Genomic DNA, 23782 nt, shown 5'->3' on the forward strand with positions numbered 1-23782 from the left:
GCTGCGCGCATAGAGAATTATGCCTGGATTCTTTCATGTCTTAATTATAGAGTAATATTGTAATGAATTCGTCTTCTTCTCTTGAAATCGAAGACTACTGAACATAGAGATGTATATTATGTAATGAAAGTGTGTAATCCTAGATTAACTAGGCTGAATTTTAGATGCATCACACAATTCCATATAAATATTTAATTACTAATATTTTAGCTTTGGGAAAGCAGCATCTAATTAATATTATCGCAAGCAAGTTTGAATTCTAACAGAAGGAGAAGCATCTATTCTATATATTGCAGTGGCTTTGCCTTCTAAAAAAAAAAGTCAAATATTCCACACAAAGTGGAAGAAAGCCAACGTGTAGAAAGCCATTGATTCCTTGCTTTTACTTTTATCATTCACACAAGCTAGCCAGCCATGGAGCTAGCTGTTCAACTTTGGAAACAAATTAAAACCATGATTTAGTAATTGCACTTTAATACTATCACGCTGCAGTTTGCATTAGTTTTATATATATATAAAATGGGTCTCCATTTGCCCTTTTATATATCTATCTGGACCGTATTATGTGACATAGGACTCAGCGACTTGTCCCAGTTGCTAGCCGTTGCAGTCTTAAATATTAAATTAATCTAGATACCCTTCTCTTGTTCTTTCACATATCACGGGAATTCCCATCGTGTTAGTTCCGATCCTCTTTGGCTGCTGCTACCACTTGACTACTTTTTGTAACAATGGCTGCAAACGACAACACTACCAGATAAGCTTCTTTCTTCAAGCTTCCAACTTATAAATTCATGCATGAAATTCTTCAATTTTTTTTGAATTCATTCTCTTTTTGAAATACATTCAATTCAACATCTATAAGCTGTCAAAGGTTTTGACTTCTCCCAACCGGAATTTTGTGTTTTTTTTTTTCCCCTCTACCTACTGATTTATTATCAAACAGTTTAATGGGTAGCCTGACAGGATAATTCATACTTAAGCATGATTTGTTTTAATATTACTTTTTTAATTTTTTTTTTTTATAGTTTTAATGTTATAATTTTTTTAAAAATAACTTTAATATATTTTCAAGCAAACTATAATTTTAAAAAGCATATTTAAATAGATTCAAATTGTTACTTTTTATATATATATATAAATGCACAAAACAATCACTACCATAAATTTACGTTTTATAGACAAAATATTCTGTCGATAGTTAGACTCGGCATGATTTTTATTGACGGGCTTATAGACGGTTATTGTTCTTTGAAAGAACTTTCCTCGGTGATTCTTGTTCTCGTCAGTAAATATGACATTTCATCAACAAAAAAGACCGTTTGTAATTCTATCAGTGATTTTTTTAATATAACCGATAGTTTAATTCTGTCGGTGATTAAACAGTGGCAATGATATTTTTAGTAATTATTTTTCAACTCTTTGGAATATATCAATAGACTTGATCCGTCAATAAAACCGTTTGTAATTTTAGTAAAATATTTTTAAAAAATAATATTTAATAAATTGAATAGAAAAAAAATAGAGGAAATGGGGGGTGGATAAGGGTCGATTGCCAGGTTATAATTTAAAAACTATCAACGAAATCACCAATAGATATTAGGGATGGGTTTATTGTGTTGGTAAGGCCATCTGTAATAATGACATATCATTTGTTTTTTATACCTTCTTTTTACTGTAATTCTCTTGATATACATTGGCAAAAAAAAATTGTCAATGTATATATATGAAAATAGCAAAGGAAACATATTTTTGTCTATAAATATCACTGTAATTTATTGACGGAATTTTTTTATCGATATATTCGTTTGTATTTACTACTATTTTTCTAGTAGTGAATAATCTACATGATTGATTAGCCCTCCACGTAATTTGTCAAAAATTCATTTTCTCTCAAAATTATTTTTTATTAAATCCTTATACCCATAACTAATTTATTATCAACCCACAACACAATTAACACAACTTTTGGTAGTCATAGAATACTATATTTGAAGAAATTTTGTATTGCTCCAAAAGTATATGGTAACAGTCACATATATAAAAGATAACACGAAAGAGTAAAAGGAATTAATGGTAGTTACTTCGAAATATATTATTATCTCATAAAATAATTTCTCCCTTGCTTGCATTTATATAAATAACCATGACAACAATATTCTAGCTGGTTGATCAACCCTCAAATTCATTATTTATGGAAGGTCCACATCATTTTCATAGCCTAAATAATCAATGAAGCGAATCAATTTTGTTGGATTCTCAACCCTCTTTACTTGGTTTTTATTTGTCTTAAATTAGAAGTCGGCTTAATTTTTTTAATGTAATTTAAGTTTAGGGTTTATAGTCGGGTAGCTCGACGGTCAGTTCTTGAATCAAAATTAAGAAGAAGAAGAAGAAGAATTCATTAAGAGATAGCAAGCACGCAAGGTATCTTCGACAGCAGATCCCAACATATGATCGTTAATATACGTTTAAATAAATGCATTGCTTGCATTACACACCGATCCACCTATTGCACTTAATTATTATTTGACCTTAAAAGGAAAACATTTATAATCAAATGGCTGCAAGCTGCTTGCATGACAGAATTTTATGAATTAATGTGTTTGAGATCTCAAATTTGTGCACATGTGGCCTCACGTACTGTTTAATATTAATTAACTATCAAATCAAGCAAAGTAGTATGCTTAATTTGCTCCTGAAAGTCGAGCAAATTTAGTTTATCACTGACTGAACAGAATGGAAGACACATGCATAAGGTATCTTATATATCTTAATTATTAATTTGTTAGTATTTCTTTATTGTTAAATAAATCTAAAACCCCATGTAAAAAAGAAAAAAAAAAAAAGAAGAAGAGCGTGTGACGTTGTTGGGCTACCATTTCATGTGGTGTGATGGGCTCCGTATTGAAAGGGAACCTCCTCCAATATTGGACTATGACTTTACAAATATGGATGGGCTACAAAGCCTTATTAAGGTGGGCTGTAACTCTGAAGAATGCATTAGTTGGGCTATTTTATTTTTATGCAACATTAATTAAACGGGCCTCATCTATACAATCTCTCCGGGCCTACAAGTCCAAACTCGATACAGTATGAGATTATTGTATAAATAAGCAATTCCACTGTGGATGTCTAACAAGCAATAATTCTTTGTACAATGGCATAACAAATGTAATAATATTTGTTAAGAAATTGGTAAGGTTTATTATGTTAATCATACAACATGAAATTCTTCAATATTTAATATGTTTTTTTTTGCTTTTTTAATTTAGGATTTCATATTTTTGTGTGATTTTTCTTTTAAGATATTTTTATATGTATTGAAATAATACACACGCCGCACGCACACACATTAATTACTTACTATGATAAATCCATTTCACTTAATATTTTTGGTAAACTTATGTGGATATATAATATGTGAACTATTTTTCTTTTTCCTTTTCCTTTCAATTTTACCATTAATACAATAAATCTTATCAAGAATGATGAAAATGCCATAAAAATGAGCACCCAAAAACACAAAATAACAAATTTAATTTTTTTAAAATATATATTATTTTTTTTAAAAAAAGATGTGTGTTAAACATATAAATATACCTTAAAAGAATAATCACACAAAAAGATGAAATCATAAATTAAAAAAGTAAAAAACAAAAACAAACATATTAATTATTGAAGAATTTCATGTTATATGATTAACATAAAAACCTTACCAATTTCTTAACAAATATTATTAGATTTGTTTTAGAAGATGTTATGCCATTGTACAAAGAATTATTGTTTGTTAGATTTTCAGTAAGTGTATTATTTTCTAAAATAACAGGAAAAAAAAAAAAAACCAACTCACATAACAACCGTCCATTAGCTATTTATTTTTAAAAAAACTAGTTGGAGCAAATGAATGTCCACAAGGAAAAGGAAAAAAGAAGAAGCAAGCAACAGCACGCCGCTGTTTTGTTCGACAAGGTACAAATTAGACCGACAGTTGATGTTGCTGACTTGATTGATGGTGGAATGTGGACTCTGATCTCTGTCAAAGTGAAGAATAAACAACCTTGTAGCTTTCCAATAAATTCCTTTGCTTTTAATAAAATGATTGGATTTGATTTGTATCCTAGCAAGTAACATGGGCTTGCATCAATCATTGCACATGCATGCCTGCTAGCTAGTGCCTGCCTCAGATCTCATCAACCACTGACTAGAAAGAAAGTTGCAGTGTGTGTGTTTCTAACAGTCACTCAACTAGTTTATGTCCCTCTTGTTGTCCATTTCTTAAGATGTGGAGCTAGTGCTAGCCATGTGTCTTGAAGAATCAAAAGGTAGGCAAGCAGTCTTTACCTTTCTGCATTTGCATTCTAGTGCTATGTATCTGAAGCAACATTATAATTAAATTGATCAGATTCCGCATGTATCTAACTACTCTTAGATACATTCAATGCACACTTCCTTCCAATTCACCCTCTAAATGCTCTGCCTCCTTACACACACATGCAAGTATTAATTTGTTGCTTGAACAAGGCACCAGCTCCAGTCGACGTAGTCCTACTTCTGACCTAGCTCCTGTTATTCCAGTCCTTTAACCTGTAGTTCTTGTTAATGCTGCAGATGGGTTTCCAAGCTAATGCTGTAATCCCCTCGAGGTTCCGCTACGAGAAGCTTATTAATGGCGGTGATCAATATCATGAAAAATTAATGGCAAGGCCTAGACGATGGCGTTTTTGGGTGAAGAAAATGAATGGAGGGGTAAAGGGTCTTCGATTATCCCGCTCCAGGAAACTCACTTTCAAGGCATTGTCTGTGATCCTAATGCCGAGCCCAAACAGCAGGATTGCAAAAGTGTATGCCCATGTTATTGATAGAATCAAGATGATGGATGATCTGACTCTGTATCCCAACATTATCTTCTCCACTCATTGGGGGCTTCCAGTTTTATCCCATCCATCTGTTAAAACCACTACAAGGCTGAGTTCTCTTCATACAAACTTAACCTGCATTTAGGAGCTTGCATATTTATGTTTCAGCAGATAAATTTAGTAGAAAGAAATAAACTTGCTTTAAATACACAATGATTCTTTGTCTCTTCTTATTCCCTTCCTTAGCACTACTGAATGAAGTACTCTAATAAGTATGGAAATGTTTTGATATGCCAAGGCATATATCTGGTTAATTTCTACTAACCCACCATGTTACTAATTGATTGTAGACTTCAAACATCTTAATTAAGCACTGCAGCACATATAGCCTATGCCATAATTAACTCTTCACACCTCTTTGATTGCCCAAATCAAGTTGTCTTGACGATGAAGCTAATTAAAAAACCAACAGACTGTGGAATGTCAAGGTTGACTGCCAAACCCTTTTCGGGTACATACGCCGCGGCCCCTCGCACTGCTTCTTTGATTGCAGAAAACTTCCCTGCACTAAAGCGTTTGATGATTCCATCGAGTGTTTTGTCAGCCAATGCATTGCCGACTATTTTGGATGGCCCAAATAAGCTTGAATATATACAAGACATTGTTTTCGTGTTGATGAGGAAGAGGTGTATAGGACACGGGTAATCCCTGATGCACGGGTGAGGGCAAAGGCATGGAAAATTGTCCTCCTTGTTTCAAGTAGAGACAGCCTGGTGAATTAGCAAATCTCCCTTCCATTCCACAATTCATACAATCCGAAATAGGAGTTAATTCGGTATCTCCAGCATATTTTGGAACTTTTAGCCGAAGCTTTCCCCCAGAAACTTTCATTGCATTGATATGATGATCAGCTACATTTATTTTGGCCCATTTCGCTAGCTCTTCCTTTCCTCCCTACCTTATCTAGCATGAAAGCCGCTCCGATGTTCCACGCATAAGCATCTTGATCCGTGGAAGATATTTTGAAGCTAAGTACATACTTCTTCCCTTTATACAAGGGGTTCTTTATAGAAGTGTCTTTTTTCAAGCCCAAATACTTGTCTTAGCTTCCATCCTGAAATTGATGTTACGAGTTAATGCATCAAATGCAATTCATGTAGGCAAAATCTTGTTTATTTTTATGCTAAAACAAAAGCATCAAGTTACAAGCCGCGTGACAGATTTTATAAAACGTACGTGCAACATATGTTTAGTGGAGAATAATTTGGTCACAACCTTGTATGGTCGTTCCAAACATAAGTGATCATGTTCTAAAATTCAATATGCTTAGGAATACGGTTATTTGATATTTGAATAGTGATTAATCACAAATAGGTCAATATTCTCTTCTCTGAAGCTCAATAAATAAATGATTGGTGGTAGAAAGCTCAATACCCGCAAAACAATCACTTTTGGTGGAGTTTAAGGACCCTCAAATGGTATGTCAATGACTTTTTAGTAAAGAATTGCAATAAATAAGATAATAAGCTTTAAATTCCAAGAATATAATGATAAATGCTCTGAGAATTAAAGTATGAATACTTAAAGGAGAGTAATTGTGAACATCTTTACCTAGGTGATTTAGAGAGTATTTATAATATAAACCCCCACGTAAACGTAGGACCGAAGATAATAAGATTTCAACGAGGAAGGGAAAAAATATGAAATGAAAAAAAGATGGGAAAATGAGAGGGGGGGGCTAGTATAAGGTCTAAATGAAAGAGGATCAAAGAAAGAGTTAATGGGCTAAGTTCAGAGGTTCATGTTAAAAAGAGACAAATTTGTCACACTGGACCTTTGGCTACTATTCGGTCTATATCTTGAGCTTTAGAGGGAGTTTCATTTTGGTTCTACTTGGGATGAAAAATAGATATATGTATCTTTTCAACGATATATGGTAGGCTTGTTAATTCATTCAGATGAGAAAGAACGACATGTTTGAAGTTGGGCTTGAAATCAGATTTGGGCTGTAATTCCAGTACCGTCCAGTTTTACACAATCAAGCATAACTCTTAATCCAACGGTTGGATTAGGATGAAATTTTACGAGTAACCTTCTGACATGTGGATCTAGCTTGGGTTACAATTTCAATCAATTAGAGTTTAGAAAGACCTTACAAAGACACTGACAATCAAGTAAAATACCTTTAAAATAACATATGGACTCATTAAGGGTATTATTGTTATTTTGGCTAAATTTATTATTCTTCCACCTATATAAACAATAGTGCAGACGAAAGGAAGGGGGGAAGGCCCACTATCATTATCTTCTTCTTTTCTTGTTGATATATTTTCATAAGTGTTTTTATGAGTAAAATGAGAGATTAAAACCCTAAACACCTAACATTAAACCTAAAAAATCATCTAGAGAGGGGGCGGGAGTGAAAAATTGAAAGAAAATAAAGATTAGAGGTGGAAAAATTGGTTTGGAGGAGTGTAATTGACATCAACATAACATGAAAAGGTTGCTAAAGCCACCTAATTTACTTTGATTTTATTTTAGTAAGTTTTAATATTGAATTTTCAAATATTGTAAATTAGGGTTCTCGAAGGATTTTGGGAGAATTGAGAAATTGTGTTTAAATAATATAATTGAAGTGTAATAGTGTTTTGGTTTGGTTAAATCAAACCAACCAAGATTTGTCATTTATAATCATTTGCTTGAAATTGTTCTAAAAAGATAGAATAAAATGAGTATAGCAATGAGCTTAGAAAATAAAAGAAGAATTGCTTAAGATATTCAGTTTAATTGTTTATAATTGCTTGTTTAAAAGGCTAATTACCATGTGAACAAACATGATAAATAGATTTTTTTTCTAAACAAAGAAATAAAATTAACTCATGGATATATATCCATATAATCCGGCCAAATAAAAAAATTATTGTAAATTATGCAAAATGATGATGTGTGTGTGTCATAACGTGATGTATAAAAAAATCATGATAAAATAAAAGAATCATACGTAGGGATTGTGTTTTTGGAATATTTATGGCCTTGGATATAAATGTGAGTTATTAAATCTAAAGGATTTGTTAAATAAAAGGCATGTTAAGATTATATATAAAAACATATTGTGATGAATGTCAAGAAAATTGTATGTACGAGTGATGAGGTAGTCATTGGAATGGATATATGTAGAGGATAAAGGAATTATATAGAAATGCATAATGTAATTTGGTTGTGAATTTGTGTTTAGGGTGTGTTGTATGGAATGGTGATATAGAGAAAATCCAAATTGGAATGTGTGAGTAATAGTGATTGTTATGTGGAGTTTGTAAGAAAAGCCTACGAGATGAGATTTGATTTCTCAGGAACTTAGATAGTAGGAGTTAAGGTAAGAGATTGACCTTTTCTTCCTTTTAGTTATTTATACATGATTGCAATGGTAATGAAAGTGAACCATGTATTATTATTGTTATTGTTAATTGAAGGCTTGTGCCTTCGAGGTAAAAATTGATATGTAATTCGTAATTAATCGCATATACGAGAATTTATAGTATGTTATGAGATGTGATTTACCGCAACAACGAGAAAACCTTGTATGTATTAATTTTGATTGTAATGATGGAATTTGTGTGTGAGAATTGTTATTGACCGCAACAACATAAATTTTTTTCGGGAAAATATAGATGATGAGAACCCTAAAATAATTGATATGTGAGACAGTCGGCAGGTGAATGGATACTGTTGTGGGGTAGGTGCTTGATACCTTAATACTTTTAGTTAACAAACTTATTAAGTCAAGTAACTATATTTTTTTAAAAAATTATATGGTATGTTTCTATTTCAATATTATTATGTGTGGAACTAGTTTTCCAATATTAAGGCTAGTGCCCAGTAATGTACAGTGAAACTAGTTACTAAGCAATGGGGTCAGTGCCCAGTAATGGCTAGTAACATTTGTTGTTTAATTGCCAAGGTGTTGAACCTAACTTATAAGGTAAAGTATATGCATGGATAAATTTTATTTCTCAAATGGTTGTATTACGCTTTAATATAACAAAATAATTTAATTGTCAGGTTCCTCTCACATCAGAGTTTACAAGCTGATTTATATAGTAATACATTTTGATATAAATATAAATATTGTAAATTATAGATGTTAAACTGATTGTATACCATTCTTGAGCTGTGTTGATATGGAACAAGGTTTAAAATGATTAGATCATGATTGTGGTAAATGAAGATGTTTATAACTTGGTACGATCCAAGTATAAGAGGAACTCTATCGAAAATTAAATTGAGTGTATATTAAATTATTTATAAAGGCAATTGCGTGAAATTGTATCCAAATAGTTGAGGTGGTCATGCAAAGTGAATGATAAGTCAATTAGTTGACCATCTGATAGCAAGAATAAATAAATAAACATGCTGAAGAACAAGGCGAATATAAGTTTGACTGGGTTAGCAGGTTAGCGATTGAGTATATATTTAGTCAATCATACTGACAAGTTTAATGGAAAAGAAAATTACTTAAATATGTCATGGGAGTACAAAAGTAATGGAGAACCTTGTAATAAAACATAAAAAATGAAAACGGACATGGGAATAAATTAAGATGGAAATAACAAAATATGCCATGGATGGACATAAAAAATCTTAACTTAGGAGAATACTGGATTATGCTACAAATAGGTGTGCATAATAATTAAGTTGAAAAGTATTGTACCTCATATGAGTGTAAGGAATAATTAGGTTAAAAGAAAGAATTGAAAAAATTAATTGGGTGTAAGGTATATGAGAATAAAAGGGATATGTATACAAACCATAAATGGATTGGAAGTATTACTGAGTTGAAAAATGATATAGTTAATTAAGCTCTAATAGCTATAATAGATCTTGGCTTGGAATTTTATTTGATAAGTCAAAAACAACATAATGGATATAGAGACGAATTAACATTATCATTTGGATGAAATAAATAATATGATAGAAACCAGACTGATTTATAATGCTCCGGAAGCTAAATGGCTTGTAACAATATTATATAAGTTATATGTGTTTAAGAAAACAAATTGTGAAATAAATTAAATGTGTTGTGAATGACGATATGACTTATATATGCTTGGGAAGTGAAATGAGACATGGAATGAGTTAGATGTGTAAGGAACACATAATGGAAGCATTAGAATACATTCAATTAAATTACAAGATGTAAAGATTAAATCACACCGGACAACTTAAATTAGTGTATATGTGTAAAAAGTAATATGATATGATATGATGATGATGATGATCATAATAATAATAATAATAATAATAATAATAATAATGAAAAGAGAAGTCATTAGTAATGAATGAGAAAGTTCAACATTGAAAACTGATATAGATTTGATATGTTGAATAAAAGATATATGAAATTAGTTTTATTTGGTAGTATTAAATTGTTAATAATCACAATGATGCACGAATTCATTAAGATTTACATGATTTGATATGTGTTCCAAGTAAAAGTTTGTTAAGATCATAGTTCTCGTTATTAAAAAGTTACTAAGCTACTGGGCCCAGCTTATAGCTAATCCAAAGATTTTGGTTTAAATAATTCGTCAATTTTATATTTGTTTGGGCTCAATATATAATTAAATTTAAATGTATTAGGCCCGGAAGCGAGCAAACCTGTGTTATCTAGGCTTAGCATAGGTATATTGAATATAAACACGAATTTCACCTACTTGTGAATGGATTACCACCTTGCACCTTGTTGTTGGAGTTTTTTAGACAGGAACTTGTGCTCTTTAACAAAGCGTCAAAAAAAAAAAAAAAATGATTCGTTAGTAAAGTTGCAAAACAAGGTTGGAGAATTTCAGAATCACTTCTTAATTCCGGAAGGTGACCTTGGGGACAAGGAAGTTATCGAAGGGGAGGGAAAGATGAGAATCAGGCTGTGAAGGCAGCGGCAGAATTTGCAGCAGCAGAGTCAGGAGAACAATCCTTGCAGGAAAGGGGATTCCAATCTGCAGAAGGTCGGCTAGAAGAGACCTAATTCTGCCAGGTTGAGTTGCTGCCTTCAACACTGTTTCTGCCGCCTCTTTCTCTTCTTATTTCTGGACTTTCTTTCTGCTTTCCCTTGTAGAGCACTTCCTCTCTCTTCCTCTCCAGTTTCCGCAAGGACATAGCCTTCTCGGCCGACCTATAGCAGCTATTTCCCGCAAGGACTGTTCTTCCAACCTAGTGACTTTGCTGCTGTTTCCTTGCTTCTGCCTTCTGCCGCAGTTTTTCCAGCCTGGTTCTCATCAGAATCATCCAGCTCTTTCTTTCCAACGCATCTACATATTTTGATTCAAGGTAATGTGATTTTCATCATGTCATGTGGCCATTTTTATTTGTTCTTAATTAATTTTGATGGTTGACTTTACCATCTTTCCATCATATAATTTATACAGTTACGAATTAATATTTCTTTGGATTTGAGGATTGTGACAATTCACTAAATGTCAGGATAAGCAGTTCGGTATTTTTTCCCTCATTTCCACTAACGCAAACACAAATCTTGTCAATATTTTATTTTATTTTAAAATAAAATCAGGATGTAAAGTCTTGCTGCTATCGATCAAACTACATTATGCTGTGATGAAATGGATCGACAAATGCTCCATAAAGGAAAAGCAAGTGAACTTAGTTAATGAGCAATTGAATAAACTTGGAGGTGGTGGTGGCAAGAGTTGTTAAACTAAAAGTATAATTGAACCACCACTGTAAAGGAAGGAACATATACACCTTTACAACCAAAACTGCAGCTCCAATCCCCTCAATTTATAGCTTGGAAGTAGCAGAGGTGGCCCATGGTCACATACTTGTGAATGCAGAAAAGTATCCGGCCCCACACATATATAAATACAATTGAGATCAGAAGCATTCATATTTGGATACATTCATAGATGTTCAAGGAGATCAGAAGAGTCATAATTTTTAAAGCAAGAAAATGAGGAGAGCATATCGCAAAATGTGGCGGGTGGTGCCGGACTGCACAAGCAAGAGAATCTTGCGAACGGAATCGATGAGAGACATAGAAGAAATACTCAAGAGTAAGCTGGCAACCATCAAGGAAGATGAGTCAGAAAGTGATGAGGTGGAGAAGAGTGCTGTAACACCAGCAATATTGGCCAGGAGTAAGAAGAGATCAGAAATAAGAAAGAAGGGGCGGTGTTTTGTGGCTCACTTGAGCTTTAAAAACCGTATGCTATTCATGACTGCTGGGTTGCAGGTTTGCCTCCACAGATAGCTTGCTTAAATATTAATGGAATTTTAAGCCATGCAAGCACGTATATGTATGTTGGATTCAGAATAAGTGAGCAAGCTATCAGGCAGATTGATTTCTTTTGTTTGGTCAAATTAGACAGAGTAATTGGTGTGATTTATTTGACATCTTTTATATATATATATATATATATATATATATATATCGCTTTGTGTTTTACGTTTGATTTTTACGGGATGATTATTGTGGGTGGGCGTGTGTTTAAAGAATTAGATGTAAATTGTAATAAAAATTGAAATATTTTCCAGCTCACTGACATTAATGTTTCCAAATTTCAAATTTAAGTTTTATAATTAAAAAAAAAAAAACATCTTCTTTTCCAGCGAAGCTATGATTGCACATTATTGGCTTTCATTGCTTCATTATTCATACGTGCCATGGCTCTCTTGGGCTATTCTCTGGTCACGGCCTCTTTTCACTCAGATGAAGAAGCAGATGACTATGAAGGAAGATTTATAGCCATAAGGATGATCAGTTTTGGGCCCTAGCCCCTAGGGTCCCGGGGGGAGAAGCCACGCTTTGCTCTTGATGGTCATATCGAAAATGGGCCTAATAACTTATCTTGGAAGGCTTTGTCCCCCGTCTTCTTCTCCCAGCTAAGATTCCATTATTTGAAAGTTGAAACAGAAAGCCGGCTAGTATCATAAATATTCTTAGCATTAAGGTAGCCTTTCCACCCATTTCGATGTATTTTATCATAACTTGTTCCTAACAAGATAAAAAGCACAGCCCTCACAAATCTACGGGATATTATTTGTAAAATGGCGCGTCGAGCCTAAGCTCAAACAGGCCTCCTCACCATGCTACCATAATTATTAAAATCGGTCATGGGTAAAATTTTAATATCTCAAATCACATAAAAATAATAATTTACATGGATTTAAATTATATATATTGTAAATAATAAAATTTAATAAAAAATATTATCCTATATTAAAAAAATATTATATTCTGCAATAAATTTTTTTATACCACATTCGTTGTTGGCTGCCAGGGAAAGTTTGTTGGCTGCCATAGGTGGTTTTGAGCTGAGCTGAAAATCGTGTGGCGTGAGCTGAAGGTAGAAGATGAAAGAAAATTGCTGTTTATTTTATTCAAAGTAAAATGGTCAAAGTTTTTATGGTCCAGGATTAACCTGTTGCCTCCTTTCCATTCCATCTTTTCAACCATACGGTAATTCTTTTAAAACGGTCAAGGTTTCATGGTCCAGGAAAATATAAATGGATCGTTAGAATAGCATTTTTTCATTAGAATGCACACCTTAAAAAAAAACTATATTTTTACTATTTAAAAATTAATATATTAACCGTTTAGCTCTTTCATTAGTATTAGTTATTGGAGATGCTCTAAATGTGCTTCCAATTGTATATTAAAAAAAAATTAATTTTTATATAGTAAAATTTGATATGAATTAGTAATTAATAACAAAAAAAACTAAAAAGCTTGCGTGTATAAAATTACACTGAGCAAGAGAAAATCTTCAATTGCCCCTCATGCATGAGTCAATATGTATACTTTCTAAACATTTTTATCTTTTATAGTAATTTGTTTTTAACTCTTAAACTTAAATCATTATTTTATATCAGCCTAAAAATTTTTATTGCAGCTCTAAAAAAATATACGAGGCTTGGTGTTTGTAGATTAATATTTTTGTTTGTTAAAAAAAATATGCAATAGTTTAATTTTTTGGTTTTTTTTTTATTAGAAAAAAAGTTTATGCTAGGTCACCTGGCAATTCAGCCAGGTCTTTCAAAATCAACCACCTGTTGGACCAGTCCAGTAACTATACATGGTAGTGTTAGGCAAAGAAAGCACTCTATTTTATGACATCTGGACGCAGGAGGAAGCACTTTCCTTTTCTTTTCTTTTTTTGTTTTTTTCAATTGTAACAAATAATAATAATAAAAAAATTAAGAGGACGAGTTGTTGTTGTTGTTTCTTAAGTGGTAAGAGAGAGTGAGGGTGAGTCGGTGAAAAGTGAAAACGAAGGAAAAGGGCGGAAGATGTTATGTCAGGGGGGAATATCCTTTCGTTTCAAGTGATGGATAAGCCACAACTGAGCCGAACGATTTTACCTCCACCTGCCTCCCACTCCCAACCACACATTCTCTCTTTTATCCTCTCCTCTCCTGTCTCCCCCTGGCTCTCTCTCTCACTGTCATTTACATACACGCAACTGGAATAATCAACCAGTGTTGTATTTCATTCCTCTCTCTTTCTCTCATTCTTAATCCTTCTATTTCTCCTCTTGCAATAACAATACAAGGTATAATAGTATTCAAGACAAATAATATTGGAGTTACAACGTGGTCCGGTCCTCATCCTTTCTACTTTTTAATTTCCAAACACAAACGCAGATTCCCCCCCCCCCCCTAAATTTATACACCCTACCTAAGTCTATGTTTGTGTCAGATGCTAGGCTGAATATTTCTAAAGAAGATGACGATATTCAAGATCAAGCAGAAAATAGACCGCACCTCAATTCCACCAACAACCACTGCATCAAGAAGAAGAAGAAGTATAAGTTTATGGTGACCAATAAGAACAAGAAGAAGAAGAAGAAAGATGTTTCTTTCAGAGAAAGTTACAGTACTAGTGATCATCGATCATCCGGTGGTGGTGGTGGTGGTGGTGGTGGAAACATTGATTTCAACAAGCCAACCAAAGTGATCTTCTTTCCATTTAATAACCCCAACAAATTTTTCTATAAAAAAAGCTCCCCTTTTTCTCCATCTTCTTCTTCAAGTACTGCCGCTGTTTCTGGTAATGCTTGTTTTCCAGGTAAGATTAGTAGACCTATTTTCTTTTGTTTTAAGCAGCCCCCTACTTTGGAATCTTCTTCAACATCAGCCACCCTCCAGTCTCAAACAAGCGACCCCAATAATCCTAACTTCACTTTCGACCGGTTGAAATCTTTGATTGAAAACAATGATTTCTTTTCCAAACAATGCAACCCCCACTCTTTATAACATACTTCTACTTTCTGATTCCACCTACCTCATCATTTTATGTTCATCCATCTTGTCACCCAACACCACCACCACTACTGTTACTACTACTGTTTTCATCTTCTTTACCTGCTAGCTTCTAAAAGACTGCAGATTGATCATATGGGTCCACCTCTTTTGTGACACTCTTTTAAAAGCTTTGCTCTTTGATTTCATTCACTGGCAATTCTGCTGTGCCTTAAGAATATATATTAATCTCCTTTCTTATTCTTGAGTTTTCCCTCAAAGGTCCAGAGTATACTCTGCTTGCCATCAACTTGAACAAATTACTATTGCTGAACTCGGTCTTGTCTGCTTCTTGCTGCTATGTTAACTGTTTACCTCTTGGATGGAGAATTGGAGTTGGAAGCAGCTCTATGATATAATATTAAGGTACTTTCTAGAGTACACACACACACACACACACACACACACACACACACACATATATATATATATATATAGAGAGAGAGAGAGAGAGACAAAACTATATATTGGGAATCTTACACAATTCAATATCAATTGTTTCTCAGGATACAAATTTCAGGCACAATTATTGGTGAAGGCTAGGGAGCTTCAGAAGGATATTGATATTTAGAGGGCGTGGCTTAGAGCATTCTGGTCCTCTGCAATACTGGAAGAGCTTTCCAACATCTTTGTTTTTTTTTTTTTTTCAATCTCTTTATATACAGTGGCTGAGTCAAGTAGTTTGAGTATTACTTCTTGCTTTTTACAGCACAGTTCCATGATCACTCCTGATCAATGCCTTTGAATTGTTAGGTTGAATGAGTGTTAAGGTCTTTGTACGAGCGATGGAATTTTTGACATGTTGAAATCATTGATTGAGCAGAATGATTTTTATTCCAAAGGATGCATTATTTTCTAATGTATAGACATGATATTTTTCTTATTTCTTTAAACACAACCGCTAAGTCAAGTAGTTTGAGGGTTATTCTTGTTTCTGTACTGACAGCGCAGTACCCCGATAAGTCTTTGCCATGTGCTTTTAGGTGCATCAGTGTTGAAGGTTTTTAGTATGATTGATGAACTTGAACATGAGTACGACTTTGCTATGTGCTTTTAGGTATGACTCTTAGGTTCATCTACTGTTTATTTGGATGTAGATTTCATGTACGATTATATGCATAGACTAGGTAAATTCAGAAGGATTCAGGCACATGGTAGATATGGAAAGAGTAATTGTGCTTCTCTTGGATTGTAGATTCTTGGTTTCTGTAATTAGATGTAATGCCGAAACTGCTTTTGTATATATCCTGATTGGTTACAGTAACGTGTTCAACTGGCAGCTCTTTTATCCAAGGTAACGAGTTTCTTTCTCGATGACGTTCAGCATGAAAGTTGCTGGCTAGCTACCTATACTTGAGCTTAAATACAAGCGGAAACGAGTAGCGAGGGCCGTGTCCTTAAATGATCACATCCTCTTTAAGAATCAACATAAAGACGGAAAAATTTACAGGTAAGGTAATCAATAGATGTGGTCTTAATGCATCAATAGATTGTGGAATGTAGCTAATTCCTTTTAATATTCTGGATTTTGACATATTTTATGCAATAATGTTTATATTAATGAGCTATTTAGATAAGTCAGCATTTTTCTTCAGATGGATTAATTGTTTCCAATGCCTGAGGCTTTCGCGATTCTCTGCTTGTATTCTTGGTCTTCTCAGGGGAGCTACCATTAAGAATCTATTGAGGGGGGGAATTCAGTAGGATTTAAGCATGTGGAAGAAACGGCAAGAGTAATTGTGCTTCATCTGAATTGTAAATTTTTGTTTCAAATGGATTTTGGTGCATTCTTGTGTGGTAAATTATGTTCCCCTCGATGTCTTCTAATCTAGTAAAGCTTGTTTAGTAGTTTGAATGATACTTGATGATGTTCCAAAAATTCAATATATTTAAAAATAAAGTTTTTTTTGAGTGTTTGAATAGTGAGTAATTACGCGTTCACTTCAATATTCTCTTTTCCAAAGTTCACGAAGTTGATGGTTAAAGATAAAAGACTTGACATTTGCAAAATAATCTCTTTTTCGTGGGGTTTAGGGACCCTCTAGTGATAAAGTCAATGACTTTTGATAAGAGATTGTAATAAATGAGAGAATAAACTTTTGATTCTAAGAACAAGAGTATTTGTTAGTTATATATGATAAATGCTTTGAAAATAAAAGCGTGAATATATTAGAGAATAGAAAAGGTGTGAATATTTTACGTGGGTAGTTCAAATGGTATATATAGTCTTTGAACCTTGTTATGTTGTTTGAATGAAGCGTCATTTTCTTCTTATAACATTAATGAGAGATAAATATCTCTTACACAGTATATTAATAGGGATAGACATCCCTTACGCAATATTTATATTGATGAAAATATGGTAGGCTATTTGAAGACTTTTATGCATTTAAGGATATAAGAAAATAATTGTTCTTAACTTTTTATATTTTATGTTAAAATACATGAGAATAACCAAATAAATTCTCGTAACCCAACATGAGACCTAAAAAGATTATCAACTTCATATGTAAAACCCTAGGTAAATCCATAAGGATTATGAAGTAAATAGTATGTTAAGCAAGTAAATTGAGTATTTACACTAAGACGAAGATAATAGATTTTGGGAATTTGAAATAAAATGCTTATGTGTTAAGTTAAAAATGTAAATATGAAAAATGATTGAAAAATAAAAAAGTACAGAAACACAAATAAAAACTAAATGAAAGTAACATATCAGGAAAAAAAAAATGTTCTTGTATAAAGTTTAATGACTTTTAATATTGTCCGAGTGAAATCTGGTATAAATAGGTATTGAGATCCAAGGAATATTACCTAGAAAACATAAAAGGTATAAAGAAAAAAATGTAGTGGGAATTCACAAATTATATATATAACTATTAAAGAAGAAGAAATGGAAAGAAAAATCTTCATTTTTCTTAGCTTGATTAGAGAGAAAACTTGAGGGAAACCAAGGATTAAGAGAAAACTTATGAGATTTTTTTAATTTAAACACTTAGACACTAGAATTAAAAGAGGCTGGTAAGAGATTCAAGGAAGTAAAGAAAGAAGAAGAAAGTTTGAGGAATTTTTATTTGGTTAGCATTTGGAGTTTGTATTATTGTTTGGTAAGTAGTTCTACACTTAAATTATCAAGTTTGATGGAAGTTTAAACCAATTTTGAAACAAATTTTGTGTTATAGTGAATTGGGTTCTTCATTTGAAAATTCAGGTTCATGTTAGATTAGTTGTTAAAAGTGTTAATACATGTGAAAAAGATTATTATGAATGTAAAAGTTGACATTCTAAAAAAGAAAACATAGAGAAGAAATTAAGGGAGTGGTCGGCCAAGTATAGAAACAAAAGGAGGGAGGAATTCTTATTTTGTTGTATATGTGTAAAAATTGTAAGAAGTTAAAGTAAAGTGTTATATATTTATATGTGTTGATTGAAAAGAATTAAATTATATTATCAACTTTGCTTAGCACAATAGAATTTTGTGAGTTATAGTGTTGGAATGAATTGTTAGCGATGAGGAATAGAATTTTGTGAGTTATAGTGTTGGAATGAATTGGTAGCGATGAGGAATAAATTAGTGCACTTTGTTTACATGATATATGTAATGAATGATTTTAAACTTAAAATTATGATAGAAAAGTATTAGAAAGGAAAACGAAAGAAGAAAGGCTATGGTCGATTATGAAAACTATCAAGAACCAAAAATGGTTAAGTTGTTTTAAGAAACGACTAGATCGATTTAAGAAACGGTCAAACCGTTTCTCAAAACAGTTAGACCTTTTTGGCCATTGTCTAGTTTTGGCTTGATTTTGTGTTGTGGTCTTTTCTTAGTTTTCTTTGGTTCTTTTGGATTTGTTAAGGGAAATGAAAATTGTTTGGTTGAATTTAACATAATTTATATGATGAGAAATTAAAATTAATACAATGTATCTGCTAGTACATGTGAGATTACAGATACCATACAACAGTAAGGGACATCTAGCAGAGCATAAGCTCCATGTTGGTGTTAGACACTTTAAAACAATTAATTAATTATTTTAATTTAAGTATGTAATTGAAATTCCATTTGATTTATATCTTGAGATATCAAATAATGTGCTAAGCTAGATGCTCTACTTTAAGGATTAGCGCCCGATTTGGGTAAGTGTCATGGTTTAGAGATTAACATCCGATTTAGTCATGTTGAGCTAGATGCCCTAGTTAAGGGACTAATGCCTGGTTTGGGCATGTTGAGCTAAGTGCTCTAGTTGAGGGACTAGCACCCTGTTTGGGGCAATGAGATTGGTTACTTTGGATTATGGTTTATTCCCGGTATCATAACTCATTTCTAGCTTATTCCCCAAATTTACTCTCTTTTTTTTAAATCAAAAAAATAAAATAAATGCTAGCAACATGAAAAAAGCAGGCCGAGGAGGATTTCAAACATATAGGAAAATCAAGATGCAATTTTGGATGAACTTCAAAGCCTAATTATACCCCATTATACCCAAGACTGAAGAAACAATGTAGATTCAAGATCAAATTAAATGATTATTTGATGAATCTGTATAAAAATTAAGTCTAAGAACATAATTAAATTTCTAATAGGCCAATTTGATTTAATCATGAGCCAAAATGAAGTTTAATTATGTTTTAAGAATTGATTTGGGTTCAATTAAAGGATTTAATTAGGTGCAAGGACTTACTTATACTTTAAAAATGGTCAAGTTAATTTTATTAGGGGCTTAAGTGGTGAAACATTAAGTTTGGAAGCCCAATTTAAGTTTAATTGAGAAGATTGGAATTTTAAGAGATCAAATTTAATTTTTGTCAAGTCAATTAATTGAAATCAGGGGCAAAATCGCAAGCAAATTAAAGTTTTGGGGTTAATTAGGGGTTAAATTGAAGAGATTCGCAGCCAATGATGAATTTACAAAAGGAGACGAACTATGAGGACCCAATTGATTAAAATCAGGGGTGAAATTGAAGGAAATTGAAAGTTTAATGGTCAATCGAGGGTCAAATTGCATAAATCCAAGATCAATGACCAAACTAAAAAATGCGTTGCAATTAGAGGCTGATTTGAAATTCAGCAGAGGCAAAATTGCATTAAATCAGAAGTTTGAAGAAAATTGAAAGTTTAATGATCAATCGAAGGTCAAATTGCATAAATCCAAGACTAAGGACCAAACTGAAAAATACGTTGTAATTAGAGGCTGATTTTGAAATTCGACAGGGGCAAAATTGCATTAAATCAGAAGTTTGGAGTCAACTAGGGGTAAAATTGAAGGAAATCAAAAGTCAAAGGATCAAATTGAACTTTGACCAAAATCCCTAATGTAAGGTTAAAACAACGCCATTTTTTATATATATAAAAAAACCAGATGACATGTTGTCTGGTTACTGCTCATTGTCTTCTTTTTTTTTTTGCCTAAAAACATTGTCCATGTGGCTACTTTTCAAGGGCATTTAATGCTTCATATCTCCATTAAATGTGACAACACTTGAACCAAAATGATTACCTAACATTTCTCTACAACCTAATATGGTCTGTTCAAGCTGATTAACAACACAAAGGTCGCGACGCTGACCTAAAAAGGTCGACTCAAAAGTCTTTAACTATCGAATTTGATAGTTCATGGTGCCTATTTTGAACTAAATATTGAGATCTTTTTCAGCCGAATCAAGGGTCAGAATTTTTCCCTATTGAAGACAAGATTGTCCTCTTCCATCCCCTATAAATAAGAGTGAATTTCATGGCCTAAGCATCAAGAAAATCGGGTCTAAAGTTGGCCGAGATAAGCCCCCCTCAGTTTTTGTCTTTCCAAGACAATTCTCTCTCTCCTTTCTTCTCTCCCAACTGTTCCAGCCACCACCAGTTTGTCTGCCACCATCTCCACCACACGTCGCCAGAGCAACCACCAGCCACCCACCCCTGCGTCCGAGATAGCCACAGTGAACTCCTCTCTCTACTCTACAAGTTTCTTCTCCCTCCTCCCACAGCTGACGTCGACCACCATTTTTTCCACTAACACCACTTGAGCTCCTCATCACAGTGACGACCACCATGCTAGGTTGCTCTTCTATCCTTCTCCTTCCTCTTCTCCTTCCCCCGTCTTCATCACCTTGAATTCGTTCTGCATACAGGTGCAAAATAATTAACTCATACGTTGGATCAGACTAGTTTTGGCCCAGCCCAGATGGTTGGGCTGGGTCAAACCCGACAAAAAAAAAAGTCATACATGTTGGGTTGCTAGTTTGCCCAACCTAATTGGGTCCAGCCCAGTTTGTTAGGCTGGACCCAACCCATGTAATAATAATAATAATAATATATTTATATTATAAAAATAAAAAAAATTTAAAAATCCTTTTAAAAAATTATGATTTTCTCACATGTTTTCCTATCAATTTTGCATAATATCAGATTGTATATTTACAGTGTAAAATACAGATCGGATATTAAATACTTGGTTTTCTCCAAAATATTTCAAAAAAAATCTCAGAACTTTTAAATTAATTTTTCTTTTCAAAAAACAAAAAAAAATTCATGCATATGGTCAAATCCTAAAAAGTTTTATATTTTCATTAAAAAAACAAAAAATTGCATCTTTCTTATGTTTTTTTTTAAAGCAAAAAAAAATATCGTAACCAGTTTATGATTATCCTTTAGGATTTGACCAAAATATCAAAAACTCTTTATCAATCATTTTTTTAGGGTTTAGATGTTGACTTTAATATCTATGGGATGTAAAACTACACAATAGAGTACACCATTAGATACTAAAGATATAAGATGTAAAATAAATGCGATGCTAAAATTTAAACTTTATATTGGTAAGGGTTAAACCCGATGAGGTAGAGACTCTCTCACGAAAGAAAGTCTGCTATACACTTTAAAAAAAGACCAACAAATAGAAACCTGACCTAGAAAAACAATTAAATAAAAATACAAGTTACCTTAGGTATGATGCATTGGAGGTGATATGTCTTCCCATTACATAACCAGTCTCTTACTCAGACTCTCACAGATCATAGAGTTTCTAGTAACCATAATATTAGTTAGCAACTCTAAAATTTTAATTATAATTTTATAATTAAATTTAAAAATCTTTTTTCTTTCCAACAATACCTCTCAAGAGGCATAAAAGCTCGCCAACACGCCACCGCAACACCCAGCTTTAGGCTAAAAGAAAAGTTTATCATGATAATAAGTCAGATGTCCGAGGGAGAACTAAAATCATTAGTAACTTAGAACTGTGAACTTAATCAGAGGTTGACTTAGTTAAGTTGAATTAAAAAAAAAATTCACTTAATGCATTTTATGCATCATGATATTTTTTAGTATGCTTAGTTTTGTGAGGAATAAATTTTCAAGATCTCGCAACAGTACGTTGGCCCTTAGTTCATTAAGAATTTTATTTTTGTATAAAACTTGTAATGTAATTAGTTATTAGGTCGTTTTGAAATGTAAATATATTTTAAAATGTTATATTTTGGGATTGTACTAGAATGTTATAACTTATCTTGAATGATGTAAGTTAATTAAGTTGAAAACTTGGATGATTTAATTTATATTTTGCCATATGTTTACTTTAAATTTTTAAATATAATATGCCATGTATTGATTTGCCATTAAAATGTAAGGCTTTAAGTATATTCAAATGCATAAATTTTGGGTATATGTTTTAATTATATTATGATTATTTTTAAATAATATTGAGTGTGTTTAATTTTTAAAGAGGTAGGTATGATTTATCTATGATTTTTTATATATATATAGATTAGATTTGGTTTTATTTTTATTTTTATTTTTTTATAAGATTTTTCATATGTGAAACCTTACATTGTTTTTTGTTTTAATTATTATTCAATTAATTTTATGTGTCTGTTGATTTTCATTACAAATTTTATGTGTTTTTCTATTACAAATTTATTTTGATAAAAGAATTCATTAAACTTAATCAGGTAAATTACCCATATATTTTGATCTTTATTTTTCTCTTGGTTTTCTTAAAAACAAAAAAAATTATTGTTGATGAATTATGTTTTTCATTACTTTACACAATGGTTATTAAATAAGTTTTTCGATTTATATTTAAGAGTTTTTTTTAGTGTAAAAAAACATGTTGAATAATTATGTATATATATTTTTTTTAATCATGTTTTGATGTTTAAGATTTGATACTTATTCTTATATTTGTTTTTACTTGAATCTTTTATGAAAGTTTTATTTTTTTTAGTTTCACTCTTTAATCCAAGCTTATAGTGTATTGTTTTTTTTTTGTCTTTGTTTTTTTTTTATCATTTTATTAATGTTTTCATTCTTTTCAATTTAACTCTCAAATTTAAAATTTATTGTTGCCTTTTGATTTTTTTTTTTATTGCAATTTTAACACTCATTATTTTTATTGTATTTTTAATTTTTAATTTCTGATTTTTTTATGTTTTTTTTATGATTTTAACCCTCATGATTTTTTCATGTATAATGTTGTCAGTTTTATAACCCAGGTCACAGTTTAAAAAGTTAATAGTAATTGATTTTTTTTGTTTTTTATTTTTTGTTTTTTGTTTTTTTTCTATATAATTATCCTATTCTCATTTAATTTTTAATTTGTTAACAAATAAGATCATTGAGA

At 32.1% G+C, this 23782-nt stretch overlaps 1 protein-coding gene and 1 long non-coding RNA gene across 3 annotated transcripts; both read left to right on the forward strand.

Annotated features, from left to right (window-relative positions):
- The first annotated feature begins 10584 nt into the window (after positions 1 to 10584).
- On the forward strand, positions 10585 to 12408 carry LOC127905375 (uncharacterized). The gene is made up of 2 exons (XR_008059328.1): positions 10585 to 11183; positions 11425 to 12408. It is a non-coding gene; the product is annotated as an uncharacterized LOC127905375 (long non-coding RNA).
- A 1772-nt stretch (positions 12409 to 14180) lies between these two features.
- On the forward strand, positions 14181 to 17100 carry LOC18098471 (uncharacterized). 2 transcript variants are annotated; one of them, XR_008059266.1, is made up of 4 exons: positions 14190 to 14937; positions 15393 to 15536; positions 15677 to 16620; positions 16766 to 17100. XR_008059266.1 is itself a non-coding variant. In XM_024602257.2 (2 exons), exons 1-2 carry the CDS (start codon positions 14556 to 14558, stop codon positions 15527 to 15529), a joined length of 519 nt encoding a protein of 172 aa, XP_024458025.1. In that variant the 5' UTR covers positions 14181 to 14555; the 3' UTR covers positions 15530 to 15537. The 2 variants fall into 2 exon arrangements, 1 of the variants encoding a protein (XP_024458025.1); XM_024602257.2 differs by lacking the exons at positions 15677 to 16620; positions 16766 to 17100 and having other exon boundaries at positions 14181 to 14937; positions 15393 to 15537.
- Positions 17101 to 23782: the final 6682 nt, after the last annotated feature.

Source organism: Populus trichocarpa, chromosome 5, assembly GCF_000002775.5.
Source record: "Populus trichocarpa isolate Nisqually-1 chromosome 5, P.trichocarpa_v4.1, whole genome shotgun sequence".
Lineage (NCBI taxonomy): Eukaryota > Viridiplantae > Streptophyta > Magnoliopsida > Malpighiales > Salicaceae > Populus > Populus trichocarpa.